We start from the raw sequence: 17,851 nt of genomic DNA, 5'->3' as shown, positions 1-17,851 counted from the left end.
AGGTCCCCAGGTGGAAGAAATTATATTCTTAATAGATACAGGAGCTGAAAGGTCCACAATACAGAAACTACCTAAAGGGTGTATAGTGAGCAAGGATAAAAGCCTGGTAGTCGGGGTGAAACATGAACCCTTATGGGTCCCAACTGGAAAAAAGGAAAAAAAAAAAAAAAAAAAAAATGAAAATAAAAAGGTGTAACGATTGAAGCTGAAACAAAAACTTGTTTAGGGAATTTATTAGTGGTCCCCGAGGCAGAACATAACTTACTGGGGAGGGATTTAATAGTGGTATTAGGAATAAACCTTGCCATAAATGAAGGAGAGATAGTTTCAAGACTGTGTGTTCTCACGCAAAAAGATGAGGAAGAAATCAATCCCCAGCGGTGGCATCCGAAAGGAACCACAGGAAAACTGGGAATTCCACCCATAAGCGTTAAGCTTGGGGAAGTGAGGAACTGTGTAGCTCTCCAAGAAGTTTATTTACTGTAGCTTATGAAAGTGTTGTCTTTAGCTTTCGTCTTTTTGTGTGCTCCCCTCAGCAAGAGGGAGGAGTGATTGGAACAGTATTTACATTTGCTTAATAGCTGTGTTATGCCTTCCTGGATGGGGGGTGATGAGGTGTTAATTGAGCTTTTGAGTATGTCCTCTCCCTCAGTGTAGACCTTTTCTGAGTACAGAGAAATGAGCGACAGTGTAGTCACAATGAAAAGTGAAGAGGTATTATTCGACTTCTTAGAAAGGCGTGGTGCCAGACCCTCATTAACAGAGGTAGACTGGGCACGGCAGAACTGGCATAATTTGCAGTGTTTCAGACGGTATTCTGCAGAAAAACGGTCGTACCCGAGCTGCAAAAGGGAAGATAATTATTTATGCAGTATTAGATTCGGCTCCGGTTGCAGCCATAGAATTCAGTGACCAGCAGTTGAAATCAGAAAGCCAAACTACAGAGTCACTTCAGGAATTGGTTAAAACTCTGCAGAAATAGATAGATGAACTCAAAGGACAATTAGAAAATGAAAAACATAATGCAGCTCTCTTACTAGAGGCTCTGAAGGGTAATTGTATGGATACCAGTGACTGGAAAGAATAAAAGCAAGGCTAGAAAAATTAGAAGCCCCCCCAGCTCAATTGCATCCTTTAATAGAAACTGAGTTAATCGGGCAGATGAGGAGGCAAAAGGGGCAGGCTAACTAGAGAGGAAATAAGAACCCAAGATGACGAAAAGGTAACACCAAAAATCTATTCTCAAAAAGAAAGAGAGAGCTTTGAGAAATTAGGAGTAAAATGGACTAATAATAATTTTGCCCGATGGCCAGGAATTATTACCCAAGAACTTTGCCCAAAGAATTGTGCAGCAAATGCACCAGAGAACCCAATGGGGAAGAAGGGCACTGGCAGATTGTTTCTTAAAATTATATGGGTGCATAGGGATATTTGAAGTAGCAAAGCAAGAAACAAGAGGTTGCTTAATTTGCCAGAAGGTTAACAAAAGAAATCTACAACAAACACCCTCAGGGGGAAGACCATTGGCACACAGACCTTTTGAACGAGTACAAATAGATTTTACTGAATTACCAAAGGCAGGAAAGTATAAGTATTTACTAGTAATAGTAGACCAATTAACTCACTGGGTAGAGGCATTTCCCACAACTAGGGCCACTGCTCAAACAGTGGCCAAACATCTCTTGGAAGATATTATCCCCAGGTATGGTTTAATAGGGGTTATTGACTCAGATCAAGGAACTCATTTTACCTCCCGAATTTTGAAAGGCCTAGCAGAAGCCCTGGGGATAAGGTGGGAATATCACACCCCATGGCATCCACAAAGTTCGGGGCGGGTAGAAAGGATGAATGGTACCTTGAAGGCCCAGTTAACTAAGTTAATGTTAGAAACTAAGATGTCTTGGATAAAATGCTTACCTTTAGCCTTACTTAATATTAGGAGTATGCCCAATTCAGAACATGGGATATCCCCCTATGAGATGCTGTATGGAATGCCTTATATTCAGGGAATACCCATCGATCATCCCAGATTGGGAGAGAGTACTGTACAGCAATATATAATAACTCTGACTAAGAACTTGGAAGAACTAAGGGAAAAGGGGCTGTTAGCTCAAAGTACCCCCTTAGAATTTACAATACACAAGATAAAGCCAGGAGATAAAGTGTTAATAAAAACCTGGAAAGAAACTTCGTTAACCCCATGTTGGGAGGGACCTTTTTTTCGTTCTCTTAACTACAGAAACAGTGTGCGCACGGCAGAGAAGGGCTGGACTCACGCCTCCCGTGTAAAAGGCCCCATCGACATTAAGGACTGGAAGGTTACATCGTCTCCAGGAGAACTGAAAATACGAATTCAACGATAACGTTCATGCAAGGGACTAAATCGCCCCCTTTAAGGATAAGTGTGGATGTTACCTTGTTGCATGACTTGTATGTGTTATTATTGTAAGGAGAAGTGGTGATACCACTGCAGGGGGGGGTGTCTGCAAAAGGGAAAATTTTGCAATGAGTAGTTGAAGGTAGGACGATTATATATATATATAGGGAGGGAGGTAACCGCTCAGGGAACTCAGGCTCCTGACAGAGAGGGTGAGAGTTCTTCATTCACAGGACCAAGGAACAGGGAGCAGAAAATATAAAGAATAGAGGACTACCAACAAAACTGGGTGCCCTGTAGTGTTCGACTTGTGAGAATACAAATTGGGAAATTTTGGGCAGGGGTGCGCAGGATATGACTGCTCGTATGGAGCCCCTGAAGACTATCCTTGCTGCCGAGAAGATGATTTACCCCGCTGCCGGATGCAACCCGGTAGGCGGAGGAGGCAGAGGGATGAGAGAACGGTGGGGTATAGTGATGCTCTTAACCATACTGAGCTATCCTGGCAGTGGAACTGCAAACCCATGCTCAAAGTGCTACCAATACGTTAAATACAGTCGAACCACAGAATGGGCATTATCATTCCATACCCACATAAACGCGGCCTGTTATGATAGGAACGCATTATAATTGCTAGGCATGACCTCTGGGTGGCAGCTAACAAAGGAAAAAGTGGATTTGTAAATGGCCATGCTTGTCCAAAGGGAGAGGAGAACATCTGTTTCACTAAATCAGGGATGTGGGGATATTCTGATGGCGGGGGGGGTCCAAGATCAATACAAGGAAGAGCTAGTGAGAAATGTTACCAAGCAACTGCAGGTCAAGCAAAAATGCAGGAAAACAAAATACAGAAGAACAAAATGCAGGAAAACAAACAGTCACCCCTCTATGATGAGGTGAGAAAAATCCTAGGGGAATCTGGACCTACCAAGGAGGTTAACCTGTTCATTAACCTCATGCAAGAAATTGCCACTGAATTAAATATATCCTCATGTTGGATATGCGGGGGGTCTCAGATGACAGAACAATGGCCCTGGAGAGGGGAGGGACTAGAACCATGGCAATTACTAAATTGGAATCATACTCACAGGTCAACTGAAATGAGACCAGAGGGATGGATACTTAGTCATGAAGTTATTGGACAAATCTGTATATCAAGGGAAGGAAGGCAATTTAAACGACATTTGGGAGTTACCCCCTGCAAAATGGTATTAACCACAAACTCCACGGAGGGACCGGGATATTGGTGGCCCAGCCCTCCCCAGGGATATTGGACAAATAATTGTACATCTCTTACTAAACACTCCCTGTGTTGGAAGAATGAGAGCAATGAAAATCCCTTCAGGGAAATAGAAGCCTTAAAGGAATTTTGGGAAGAGCCGGGAAGGAATGTCTCAGATTGGAGATCTCCTGACGGACTATTTTGGATCTGTGGAAGACGGGCATTTAATAAATTGCTAAAAGACTGGAAAGGCACTTGTACTATTGGGATAATACAACCAGCCTTTTTCCTATTACCTAGACAACGGGGGAAAACTCTGGGAGTGCCACTATACGAAACTCTGGCTAGACAAAAACGAGAATTAAAAATAGGAGGGACTCAAACCTGGAAGGATGATGAATGGCCTCCACAGAGAATAACAGAATACTATGACCCAGCTACGTGGGCCCAAGATGGTAGTTGGGGATATAGAACTCCCATCTATATGCTGAATCGAACTATTAGGTTACAAGCCGTGGTAGAAGTAGTAACAAACAAACATACCAGCAGAGGCCTTAAAATTAATAGACCGATAACTCTCACAAACCAGGGCAGCAGTATATCAAAATTGGTTAGCTCTAGATTACTTACTGGTGGAGGAAGGAGGGGTCTGTGGAAGGTTTAACACCTCCGAATGCTGTCTCGAATTAGACGATAGCGGACAAGCCATAACAAATATTGCAGAAGAGATAAAAAGAATTGCCCATGTTCCGGTCCAGAGGTGGAATTCAATTCTAAACGATGACTGGTGGAATCAATTATTTGGGGGCGCGTGCTGGAAACGACTGGGTTTCATGATACTGTGCGGGATGATTGGACTAATATTTATACCTTGTGTAATTCCATGCCTCATTTGGATAATACCTTCCATGATACAAGGAATGCAGATTTCTGCAATGCCAATAGATCCAGAAGAAGCAAAGTCTGGAAGGACCCACAAATTGATGGTAGTAAAAACTGAAGCGGCTCCATTTTTGCAAGCTGCTAGGAAAGCAGTATTGAATTTAGAATACCGGACACGAATCACTGATGGGGATCAAAAAGGAAATGGGGGATTGTGAAACATGTAAAGGTGATTCGTGTCAAAGATAAAAAGTCAAAGCTGCTGACACAATACCTTCGGACTGGCATTAATTCCAATTGGTATACAAAGTTACTTAAAGGAGTAAAATGTCCTTGTGAGACATGGAAGGATAGAACTTTATCTGCATTTCAAACACCAGTCTTGTGTAACAAAAAGCGTATTCCTCACACCAAGGGGTGAAACTAACACAGACCTTGGGAGATTAGCCTGGAATGCACCGAGAGATGGGGCCAGTGGCCCTTTTCGGGGTAATTAGCTTGGGGAAGCTAATCCTTGGAAAAGGACCACATGGCACCAAAGGTGCTACTCCCTTACTGATTTATGTGTTGGGCCAGCTGTGTTAAGCTTATCGCTACCCCTCCTAACAAAATACCAGTGAGGGGCTCTTCCCCTTCAAGGTTTGAAGATTTACATCAAAATCAACCCTTAAGTGTAATTCTCTTTATAAATCAGAGTTTGGAATGTGATGAATATGTATGAACTATACTTTTAAATAGGTATTCTTTCTTTCTTTGCGGTGTGTCGTTGGTGGAGCGAGACTCCCCGGCACACCCAGCGCTGCTTGCTTATTGCTTTTCACCTTTTGATTATAATAAAATATTCTAAAAACTCAGATTGGACTCTGAGCGTTTATGACACTATGTTATCTAAATATCCATTTTCACTGTTATCCTTTGACAAAATAGATTGCAGTTTTTCCAAAGAAAGTCAATATTTCCAAAAAATGCATGTCAAAAAGGATGGTGACAGTGCTGATGCGTGGAAACGAATTGAACCTGACCTCCTCTTCCATTATACTCAATTTAAACTCAAGCTACAGAAAGGAAAGAAAATGAAATTTAAAAAAAAAAGCAAGTTTGAAATCACTATTGAAACCCAGAGCAGTCAAAAAAGGGCAGCAGCAAATGAAAGCAAGCACTGAAATTCATGCAGCGGCCGCTGCCCCAGGTCTTACTGCGGTTCTACCTCAGTTCTATGGTGGCTTGCAAGCTTCCTTTCTGAAACTCTTCAGATGTGGGAAGTTGGCTTCGGCTGCAGAGACAGGAGGAGTCAAGAGAAAGATGAGATATCAAAGCTGCAGGAAACAATTGAAACTAGTTATTTTTAGCAATGGTTATTAAAGGCCGGCACAGAGATCTTTAGCAATGTACAGCCCATTGATATCCTCAGTCTGCTTTTCAGCCTACCTACAGAGGCATGCCCAGGGACAGGGAGATCCTCCCTGCCAGCTGCGTCACACCACTGACAACCAAGCAAGCTGCCCTGGCAGCTCCTGAAGGGTGCAGCTCTTCCTCAGGTTGTCTTCCTTCTGAAAAATCTATTTGCTAATACTGTTGTAGACTCTGTAGAGACTGACAAGTATAAGAAAGCATTGGGGATAAGTTATACCTCAGCTTTTCACCAAAATGTGCTTCCTCACAATTCTTAGGGCAAAATCAGAATCCTGATTGCAACTAATAGCGCGTTTAAAGTCAACACGGACATAATTTCATATTCCTGTGTGAAAGTAAATAATCCATGCAGCCTTGTATCTGTAGTGTGTAATGAACTCAGGAGTCAGAAATGAGCACAGAAATGAGAATGAGTTGGGTCTTTCTCCTTTGCCCTTTTAAAAGTGAGTGTTATGTTCCCCTTTTTCCAGTCACTGTGCACTTCACTGGACTGTCAACTTCTCAAACATGGTGGCTTAGCAACTTTATCCATCAGTCCCTCAGGACCCTCCTTTTTCAGGTCTTTATTTTTCACAATGTAGTAGATATGCTGGCATAATAAAAGGCAATAACTTAGGACTGTTTTGTTTGCACCTAAATGGCTAACTTTTCCTCTTGTTATTTCTGAGCCTCCCTCTTTTGCTGTTGAGAATCACATTTTAAAAATTGTGGGGAAAAATTCATTTGACTTGTACCTGAAATTGCTCATAATGTGGATGGAATTCTGTTAGGGTTAAGGCGGTGGAACATCAATCCATCCAGCCCTGAATTTCAACACAGTCACTCAGTGCACACCAGAAAGCTCCCAGGTGGGTGCTGAGGAGACTGCAGTTTCTGTGTTGACCTGGGTGCATTGCTCCCATCCAGCACACCCCTGTGAACACAAACTGAAGTGGGCCTTGGCAACAGACAGTCGGCTTCCTGAAGGAGAAGGACTTGGTTTCCACAAGGCAGAAGGCAATCAGTCCACTTGCCTGCATGCCAAGAAGCTGGAGCTGACTCACTGCTGGAGATCCCCTTAGGAGGGACAAGTACTACAGAATTGACTGACATCTTCCTTTCTTCACTAAACAAAGTTGCCTGGTCATAAATGAAAGTGAGGTTTCTGGGAAAAGTACAGAGAACGAGCACTTGGCAGAACAAGAGTGGTGCAGAAGACTGTGTGAGAGTGGGTGACCTTATCACTGTGAAAGCTATAGATGATGACAGTAACAACTCCGGCCATAACAACTGCGGAGCAGGTCTGCAGATAACAAGAATTATCATATCCTTTTAATATCTGCTGAACCAACATGCTTGTACAACTTACTGACCAAAACACACTCAAATGGCAAGGCAGGAAGTTTTTCTAAGCCTTCCCTCAGCCAGCGGTGTCACTGACTGCATTAAGAAGATGTTTGAGTGTACTGCTCTCCTCCCTGACCACAAGCACACAGACAGATCCATACTGTGGCAGGCTGGCAGCAGGGAGAGGCAACCCAGGAAGGCTGCAGAGCCAGGCCCCACGCGCAGCCCTGGACACAGCCCGGTACTTATTTGGAATAGAAGTGAGTGCATTTTGATGAGCTAAGCAACCAAACTGGGTTAATAGCCAGTTTGTCAACAACTTGTTTTGGCTTGCTGACGAGACCACAGTCGTTTATCCCAAGTAAACCCAGTCTTGGCTGATTTTGTTCCCAGGAAAAACGAAGAACCTTGAAAGTCCCCTTGTAGCAGCAGTAGTGAGCAAGGATTTGGGAGGCTTTGGGCCGAGGTCTGGCTGGGAACCTCTGCCATTCCAGGCCGACACATCATGTGTGCTCAGAGCAACGTGATGCTGAGTGCTCAGAGGGCCCGGCTAATGCAGCAACACTGTGTGCATGTCAGAGGCCGAGCTGCTTTCAAACATGTGCAAAGCTCCGGTGTCCTCTGAGATGCTCTGGGGCGCTTCCTGAACAGACACCAGAAGTAAACGAGCCCGACCTAAACACGTTTATAGGTAGTAAATAACAAAGTACTTCCTTTCACGAGTGCGTGAGGGCATCCTGGTGGTAGGCACGCAGCATTCCAAGAGCATTCCAAAAAACACCTCTGAGACCAAGGACTGTTTGCTTTATTAATGTGTTTAGAAACCCAGTTACAAAAGCCTTGACATACCACAGGGAAAATGCGGACACGTTTGCCTCCTTCAGGTTTGGGTGGTCGTGAGGTTTTCTATTCCTCCAGTCTGGTGAAGGTTGATCGGTTCAGTAGCAAAGACAGCCGTCACATAAACACTAGCAACTCCTCAAAGACAAAAAAAAGTAAAAAATAAAAAGGGTGAATGTTTCTAATTTTAATCACATGAGGTCATCAGCGGAGTGCTCAAGGACTGCGCGGGTCGGGCGGAGGGATGCGCTGCCCGGTCTTGCCGATCGGATTGCGGCTCCGCTCGGGCTGACTCAGAGGCACTCGCACTCCACTTGGTTCGCCCAGATGCTGACGCAGGCTTTTACAAGTCTCCACAAAGTCTGAGCGCGGACCTTCCCTAGGAATAAGCGAGGCGCGGCCGGGCATCGCAGCCCTCCCTTTGGCCTCCTCCGCCACCCCTAGAGCCGGCAGGCCGACGGGTCCAACGCACAGCCGCCTCCCCGGGCTCACCGCCCCTCGGGGCCGGCCCGGCCTCCCTGCTTTGCGGGGCCGGGGGCGGGGAGGAGGAGGAGGAGAGAGCCGGGGAAGGCAGCGCGGGGCAGCGGCCGCGGGAGGAGGGAGGAGCCGCCGCCGGATGCTGCGAGGAGGCGCCGCGTCCCCCCAGCGCTGCCGGCCGTTCACCTGAGCGGACAGGAGGGCGGAGGAGGAGGAGCCCGGCGGCGGCGGCGGCGGCGGCGGCGAGGGGGGCGGCAGCGCGGCGGGCGAGGCCATGGCGGCGGGCGCCTAGCGGGGCCGGCAGCGCGGCAGGAGCCCCGCGGCCCGCCCTGAGCGCCCTGCTGCCGGCGGCCTCCACCGCCCCGCCGCGGCCTACGACAGCGGGCGGCCTTCCCGAGCGCGCCGGGCGCGGCGCCGCGGCCCACAAGATGTCCACTCGCACGCCGCTGCCCACCGTCAACGAGAGGGACGCGGAGAATGTGAGTGCCGCGCCGCTTCCCCCCCGCACTCCGCCTTCCTGGCCCCGCCGCCCGCTCGGCGCAGGGCTGCTGGCACTCATTGTTCGGCCGGGCCGGGCCGGGCCGCCCTGCCCTTATATGTACTGAGCGCAGCCCTGCGCGCACGCGGGCGGTTTTGGCCTCGGTGCTCCCGCAGCCGCCCTGGCTGCATGCAGGCCGGCTTGCGTGCTGCCCGCCCGCCCTGCCGCTCTTTGTTTGGTCTGCACCTCGGAGATGGGCTCCTGCTTTCCTGTTGCTGTATTCCTTCCTCTGGTTTGCTTTGTGTTTTGTCTGTGTTGTCGGCCTTGGTACCTCCCGGGTTGATTGTTTGGATCTTCCTTTGTGTTGTGCTTAAACGTCTTTGCGCTCTTCCTCTGCTCCGCCCGGGCTCGATGCAGTCCGGTCGTGTTGTTCTCCATTGTCGTGACCTTCCCGTGGAAAATAACCCGTCTCTTGTCGTGGTAAACAGCGTACCCGACCAATCCTATAGGCCTGGACTCGACGGTGGGAATTACTTAGACGGTTGGAGGTGTGAAGGTGAGGGAACCGAGGTTAAAATGTTTGGAATGTGAGCTCGATATCATTGGTTGCCTTTGGGGAAGTGAAGGTGCAGGAGTGGTCCTATGAAATGTCTCACATGTGGTTCTACCCAGTTTCTAGGTGTGTAGAAAGCAATCAGTAGGAAACGAAAGGGGATGGCGAGGTGGCTTGGAACAGGAAGAGGTATTTGAAGGTTCTGGCCTCGTCTGTACGAGCCAGAGAGGCTGTGTCTGCTGAGTGGGTTATTGAATTATATGAAGAGGCTTTAGTAGATTGAAGGTAACAGAAACGTGATAATGTAGTTAAGGAAGTGAAGGCTTTAATCTCGGTTGCTGAGTGGAAATTTAATTGGCAAGGCAGCATCAGCCTAGTTACTTGTTGAAACTTAAAGCAAGCAGATGCGCTTGGCCTGTCCTCTCTGTTTGCTCATGGACTGTCTCTCCTTTTTTGATGTCAGAAGGGAAGCAAGCAAGTCCTTGAGATGAGATGAGTATTTAGGTTTAATCAAACGACGAGGACCCAATTGGAGTGAATTGTGAGCTTCTATTTCAAATGTATATAGGAACGTGGAGGAAGGATAGATGACAGAAAGAGAAAAGAAATATTTAAGCGTAAACCCAGGAGTACGGTGCATAAGACTCTCAGAGTGCATTTACACAAGGCAAATGGAAATATTTTCAAACGACATGGTCTTCTGTGAAATGAAAACTCCAAGCATTAATAGTTAGTTTAGAAAACAATGCTAATTTTGGATGGTGTGTTTTGACAGCTAGATATAGGTAAAGATATATTCTTTCAGGGAGGGCATTGGGTTTCTAGAATTGGGTTTGTACAGGGTATCAAAGTCTTCCGAATTGCACATTTGCTACTGCAAGTCTTGGTACAAGTCTGTAACGTAATACTAATGGATATAATCCTCTAGTCAGATAAACTGTAAAGAGCTGTGCAGCAGTGAGATCCCAAATCTGCCCCAGGTAGTTCTGATGCTGTTGGGAGCAGGAATCCCAGAGAAGCCCTTCGGTGTTGCTGGGCTCCCCAGCCTTGGAAGGGAGCTGGCTTGCTGGTGGCTTCAGAGCAGCAGAATCCCTTGGTTTAAAATGGACTCTGTCAGGGTGAGGTGAGACGCTTAATTTACTCTTAATGTGCTTCCTCCTACTAATAAGCACTAATGGACTGGCAAAGCATTTGTGCTGTCTGGATGCACAAAGGTTAGCTAGTAAGCGCTGGTAACTGGGTGGCGAGACCTTGCAGCTAAAGGGAGAAGTTATTAGAGAGGGAGGGCTGGGAAAGCAGGAGCTAAAGAGCAGCGTGAGTGTTTTTGGCCTGGTGAACTAAATCCCTCATTGTGGTGCATATTTTCAATTCCCAAGCACTTCTATTAGTGAAGCTCTCAGAAGACACGCAGTTAACAGTGATCTTCCTTTCCTTCCACCACGGCTGCCTCTCAGAAGTGTTGCTCCATTGTGCAGCTCTCAAGGGACAGATTGTAGCTCTGCATCCCGGGGAGAGCTGATTGATGGCTCTGAGTACAAACCTAGGGGCGCGTCCAGCTGTGCTCTGCACATGGCGAGAGTTCGTTGCATGAAGTCATCGGGACCTACCCCACCACTGCCACCCCTGCTCTCTTGGCAGCTGTCTGCAGTGTCCCTCTAGAGAAAAAAATATATATATTGTGTGTATGTTCTAGTGTACGTTTTTCTCAGTGAGTGTGCAAGCATGTGTTCTGTCACTGGAAGAATAAAATCGGATATAGCCCCTGTCATACAAATGTACACACCTTGAAGAATTATGGGAGCTCCTGGCTGGATGTGTGAAAACTGTGCAGATTTCCACAATTGTTTGTGCCTTGTATGCCAGAACACCCTTAAAAGATGGTCCAGATGGGATAGAGTTGTGAAGCAGATTAGCTGTAAGTTCTTATCAGCAAGATGGAGTGAAAGGTAGGAGGGCCAATAGCAAACAACAGGTGGAGGGGAACGGTCATTATGGAACAGTCGGTATGTGTGTAACTGATAGGCCTGTGCTATATAAATTCACACCCTTTTCTTTTTCTTCCCTTTTTGCTCTTCCTTTTATTTCCCAGTGCAGTGTTTCAATGTTTCTAACACACGTCTGGAAGTGTTTTTCACTGGAAATTCTATTTCTCTTTCACCGAAGATGCGCTCAAAGAAACAAAATACAGTTGTCAAACGTTTTTCTTACTGAGTGGTCTGTTGGGAAAGTTGAGGGAGGTTGATGGGTGGAGGCAGTGCGGCGAATGTTATTTTCTTGCCTATTATCAGCTTTTTCTTCTGTTGAAGGTGAGGGGTAATAGTAACATTGAAAATAAACGTTCTTCCCTGTTTTGATTTTGTTTATGTAGTTATTTGCAGCTCGCTCTTGGTAGCGCTGTGTAGGCTGCTGTAGGTAGTGTCTCTGCATTTGAACAGTTGTGGTCGGGGTTAGTTTGGGTGAGCAGAGCTTCCTGTCTCTGCTGAGGCTGCAGGAGGAGAGGGATGGGAATCAGGGGCTGCAAGCTTGTAGCTCTTTTGTTTTCACTGAGTTGGGATTAATTGAGGAAAGAGGGGCTTTTGTGTTTTCCCCTTCCTATTGTACTGTACAGTGATTAAATTTGGGAATGGTCTTTTTGAATTAAAGTAGAAGAAAAGGAATGTGTTGGTAATATATTCAGTGTGTTTTGAGAGTTCTGTACAAAAAAAGACACATGGAGATGTGGCAGTGGGCCGTGTACCCCTTGTTTCAGTAAGATTAGTAAAAATGGCAGTGCCATAGTTTGCTAAAAGTCTCTTAGTTTGGAGTATGAGTTTTACTGACTTCAGTAGTGAAAGTCATTTGGTCTTTTGAAGATAATACTGTCATTTGAGGAGATATTGCCGTGACTCTGTGTTGTGGCATCATCTCCTCCGTGAAGGTTCAAGGCACTGTTCTGCACCATGGTTGTGTGTTGGCTGCAGGAGAAGCAACAACCAGGGCAGGAGTGCCGGATGGTGCTGCTGGCAGAGGGGGAAGGTAGGAACTGCCTGTCCTTTGGCTTACCTAGCCACTGCCTGATGAGCATAGTTAGATGTCATGGCAGAGGGGAGTCTCGGGCAGGATAGTGCAGTGAGATAAGCTGATGAGATCTGCATTGTCATGTAGGTAATTGCAGCAACCTGCACACTCCATCTCAGGCTTGACAGGGAGAGGGGTGTCTCAGGTGGCAGCAAAAGCAGATGCAGCAAAGGGTCCTGTCCAATAGCAGAGCCTGTAAGGCAGCTGCACTTCTGAGGGAAGCTAATTGAACAGGGCAAGAAAGGAGAGGATGGAATGGAGTGATAAGGTCAGGATAATAATAATTATACCATGTTTAATTTATTTCCTTTTTTTTTTTTCCTGGATCTGCTTTTGCACAATAAGAACACATGGCTTTGATTTGGACAGAGGGGGCGTGGGAGAAAGTATCTGACAAGAATTCTTTCTTTCAGTGCCTTAAGCAGAAGGATGGCCTAGTTTCCAGGCCTTGTGGGTTCAAGAGTACAGCTGTATCTTTCTTATCCACGAGAGATGGGCTTTTGCAAACTGGAGAATGCCTGGATTTTGTTGGTTTTTTTTTGGTGTAGGACAAGTTTCCTTGATCATAAGAACTCCATTAGGCCGTATGTTTGTGCAAATGGTGAAAGCAAGATATATTCCCCCAGTCTCAAGGTTTCTGCTTCCTTCGTGCAGATTTGTTATTTAGTTTTTGGCTCAAGCCTTGAGCAAGCTCCTAAGCTGTGGGGAAAACACATGTTTAGCTACAGCATAATGCACAAAGAAGGGAGCAAGGTCCAGTTTATTATAGAATGCATTAACCATTTTGGATTAAACCTTCTGGGTGAATCACAGGTGGGAGTGGTGATGCACATTTAGTTTCTCTTTATTTCTTCCTTTCAGTAAAGAGAAATATTCAGAGCAAATGAGCATACTATCTAGCTTCGTGCTTCACTGTTCTTTCTAGGACTCAGGGAAGAGCCCATGTTGCCTGAGTTTAGAAAGAGTTGATGCAGTTTGATTTTACTGTTTGTGTCATTTCACACTTTGTGGGTTTTTGGAGGCTCATAGGTACACATAGCATTAGATTGTTTGTGGCTGGTGTTCTGAAAACTGCATACGTGGTCAGTGGATTTAAACGTGTGTCGAGAACAATGAGATTAAGTTGCAGCCAGTATCGGCTGGGGGGGGGATTCTCTATCGTCCTGTCCTGAGCCTGCAGATTTGCTATCTATGTTAGTATAGCTTTTTATTTTCTAACTCTGCACTTAAAATCTCCTGATCTTCTGTAAAGATAGGTTATTTTTTTGTTTGTTTTTCCATGGCACCTGATTATGTTTGGAAATGAACGTTTCCACTGTAGCTGTGGTAAGCTACTACGGTGACAGTTGCTGCTCTTGGGCAGAGGGAACTCCTGCTAACTTCTGTTATCAACAGCTCCAGCACTAAGCGAAGCAATATTTCATTTAATCTTAAGTGCAAATAGTGGGATTTCTCTAAAATTATGTTCTTGATCATTAATTTGTATTTGCACGTGCAGGATTATTTTCTTGTTCTCAGAATTTAGTAGAGACCTGTCTTTGAGCTCTTACTGCTTTTAAGAGAACTTAAAGCGACCATGCAGATTCATTGAGGAACTGTTGTGTAATTAGGATGGAGATGGTCGTACTGTTAATGTGGAGCTTGAAATCTGTGGTGTAAATAAAGCCCTAAAACAGTTGTTACAAATTGCCCTGCTGACTACTTGAGCAAACCTTTCATGTGTTAACATCAGAGCACGCATTTTATGCATGGTGTTCAGATATCTTTTAATAGCTTCAACTTTTTTTTCCCCTTTTCTTCTTTTTCCTTTTTTTTGTCTTGTTTTACTGTTGTTCATAAGCATATATGTTTATGCCCTGTGCTGCCCTCTGGGCTAAGTATATTACGTCTAATTTGCTGCAGACAATGGTGTGCTTCAAACTTCGCTTATTTGTGTTGCGGCCGTGACATGATCTATTATTTTGTTGTTGTTGGAAACACAATGCTTGCTTTTTGTGTTTTGTTTGGTTTTTATCTTTCTTGAATTTTGGAATTGCCTTTTTTTTTTTTTTTTTTTTTTTTTTTTTTGCTTTTTATGACTTCAGCAATTCTTCTGGGTCTTCGTTCTTGAATGCTTGCTCCTCTCTAGGTAGTGGTATGCTAAGGACAAATGGTTGCCAGTTGAATATCTTTGAAAACAACTAAGCAAGCAGGAGAGTTCCACTGAAACACCCATGTCCTTTAGTGTAATGAATATAATGTGACTGAAACTAAGCTTTAATAACAAGCTCTTTCTCCACATCTATCTAGTAGCAAGCTTTTGTTTCCTAATGTTTTTCCACTTTCGTTCAGATTGTGAATCAACATTTTTGCTCTCTCTGCTTAGCACTAAGGTGTGTATTCTAAATGCAGCAGGTTGTATTTAACCTAAGAAGGAATTTTTTTTTCCTTTACTATTTTATTAAGTCAGAGGAAAAAGAAGTAAAATTAGAAGATGACAGAGATCTGAGTCAGTTTAACACTTAGTATCATCATCACTTAACTATGATTATACAGCTCGGCAGAGTTTTGATGTGCATCCTAGCAAAGCTCAGGTTAAAAATTCCAACTGGTTGAGATGATCTAGTTTGTTCTTACTTTACCCAAGTATTAACTGAACATGCTTTAACTAGAAACACCGACTTATGCTGAAAGCCTTATGTTCCTGTTGGTAGTAAGGCAACTGCACAGTTGCATTCAGCTAGGCTGCAATTAACCTTTCAGGTAATGAAGTGGACATAATTGTGGAGCAGTGCTATGCTTTAAACTGTAATACTTTATCAATAGAGGGTCCTTATGTAAAAGATGAAAGTGTGGGTTTTTGCTGTGTCTGTGTAGAAAGTAAGACATGCTATTCAAAAGTTCTCTATCTTATTGGGACTTAGATTCTTGTAAACCATTGTGGAAAACTGGCTTTCTGTTCCACTAGAATAAATGTGTTGTCTGTGTGCCTTCAAGTTTGCTTCGTTCTGTTTTTTGTTGTATATGGATCCAGCAAGAGTTATTTGCTTCTGTTCTCCTGCCATTCCTATACTTGTGAGATTTGTCAGGTGCAGACTGTGGCTGAAGCAATGAGAAATGGCCTGCACTCCACTGCCTGGTTAACATCAGTGCTGCTGTGATGAAAATGACTTCTGTAAAGGTTCCTGCTGAGCTGCTTGAGATTTAAGTGCATGATACCCATGGCTCATGGCTCTTTGTGTACAAACTGCTTCAAGTTTGGGACATCTTATGGTAAATTGATATAGAAACCTATGTTCATAATAGACTAACCCAGTGTGTTCTGGGAAGAAAAAAAGGCCATTTTTTCATATCTGCATGTTTCTTGGCACTGCCTGGACATACATGGAATTGTAGAATCATAAAATGGTTTGGGTTGGAAGGAACCTTTAAGATCATGTAGTTCCAGCCCTCTGCTATGGGCAGAAACACCTCTCCAGAGTAGGTTGCTCGCAGCCCCATGCAGCCTGGCCTTAAATGCTTCCAAGGAGGGGGCATCCACAGCATCTCTTGGGCAACTCGTTCCACTGTCTTAACACCCTAACTGTAAAGAATTTCTTCTTCATATCTAGTCTAAATGTACCCTTTTACAGTTTAAAGCCATTTCCCCTCATCCTGTTGCTATTTGCCCTTATAAAAAGTCTGTGCCTAGCTTTTTTGTAGGCCCCTTCAGGTACTGAAATGCTGCTATCAGATCTCCTCAGAGCCTTCTCTTCTCCAGTCCTCAGGAAGACTGATTACTGTGAGCCTTAGCCACTTTCTTTGTTTTCATTTCCAAAATGTATACTTAATTAAGAAGAACTTCCAAAAAATGAGCAGCAAAACATTCTTTAAATTGTTCTGTCTTTTGTGGTGTCCAGCTTAAGACTGGCTAGGTGTGGCCAGGGTCTTGGGGAAGTTGGGTAGGCGTAGCCCAGTTATACTGAAACATCTTAACTGTATGGCAGTGTGTTCCTTGTTTGACATGACTCTAAGGTGGATCAGCAGTAAGTAGAACAAGAATCCTGTATTATGTTTAAACACGAAGCCCATGGAATTAACGAAAAAGTAGCAAAATAAGAGAAACTAATCAGAGTTGAGAATGATGTGCAAAATATGGTAAATATTAATAGATTCAGCAGCACTGTATTTTAAGCAAATGCAGCTGTGACGTGGACAGCTTGGATAACACACAACAAGTGTACTTTTCACCCCTGATGGAAAGTGCTGCTGTGCATCCATGATGGCACAGCTGAACGAATGCACAGAGCTGCTGGATAGCCTGTGGCACTCTTTGGCAAGAGCAGGTAATGGAAATAATACCAGTGACAAAGTCTAATTGTTTTTGTATTATAAAGTAATAGCGGTGCATGATAACTTTAAAATCTTAAGCAGAGACAAAATTAGTCGAGGTTGTTACGTGCTATCTTCTGTTAGATGGATGTGGTTGGAAAAATACAGCTGAACTTCTGGACGGAGCAGGCTCCATCAGGGCTGGCTGGCAGGGCTGTGCCCCAGGCTCACCTTGTGGTAAAACCTGCTGCTGATGGAGGGCTGGGCCTGGCTGCTGGTGCAGCAAGGCACACACCTCGAGGTAAGCCAGCCTGAGTCACCCCAAGCCACTGCTATTTTCAGCTCAGTGGAGGCTTGCCTCCTGCCCACCTCCCTGCACTGCTGGTGGGTCTCATCTTTTCCATCTTAAGCAAATACTTGAGGAAAAAACAGAAATAAAAGTAAAAAAACCAATTCTTTCCTCGTCTTCAAGCAGCCACATTCTTCTGAGTAGAAAAAGCCTCTTGATTACAATCTTAATGGTTATTACTTAGGTACTTGGACAGGTTCTTGTTAAACCTGGTGATAATCTTAAACCTGCTTCCACAACAGCTTTCTTACACACTTCCCAATGTCCATCTGTCTGAGATTCCGTTAACCCATATTCGTTAAGTTGCTGGACGCTTACAACCTGCAGTTACCTATTTTATCACCTTCCTCCCCTCCCCCTTTGTTTTTCCCACATTTTGCTTACTAAAGTGCTTTTGTGCATGGGCTTGCGTAGCCATTGCCAAGTTCCTTATGCTTCTCACCCTTTCTGGGCCCATTTCCAGCTTTGCTTATGACATAACCCAAATCAATACAAAGCTTTACTAAAGCTACACAGTTGTATCTCCTGTTTATCCTTCAAGTAATATCCTTTTGTTTAGATCCCAGGGAGCATGTTAGTATAGGAAT

General features: G+C 44.8%; 1 protein-coding gene across 6 annotated transcripts in view; it reads left to right on the top strand.

Annotated features, from left to right (window-relative positions):
• Positions 1 to 8,510: 8,510 nt before the first annotated feature.
• MARK1 (microtubule affinity regulating kinase 1) overlaps positions 8,511 to 17,851 on the top strand; it is a 50,651-nt gene continuing 41,310 nt past the window's right edge. For all 6 annotated transcript variants that reach the window (XM_065741896.1, XM_065741723.1, XM_065741640.1 and 3 more), the window contains exon 1: positions 8,511 to 9,016. In XM_065741896.1, the coding sequence (XP_065597968.1) occupies positions 8,966 to 9,016 (51 nt within the window). In that variant the 5' untranslated portion in view covers positions 8,511 to 8,965. The remainder of the gene's footprint in view (positions 9,017 to 17,851) is intronic.

Source organism: Cyrtonyx montezumae, unplaced genomic scaffold (genome assembly GCF_038088225.1).
Source record: "Cyrtonyx montezumae isolate F1298 unplaced genomic scaffold, pur_monq_1.0 scaffold_0, whole genome shotgun sequence".
In the NCBI taxonomy this organism is placed as follows: domain Eukaryota; kingdom Metazoa; phylum Chordata; class Aves; order Galliformes; family Odontophoridae; genus Cyrtonyx; species Cyrtonyx montezumae.
This window is presented reverse-complemented; position numbering and strand designations above follow the sequence as displayed.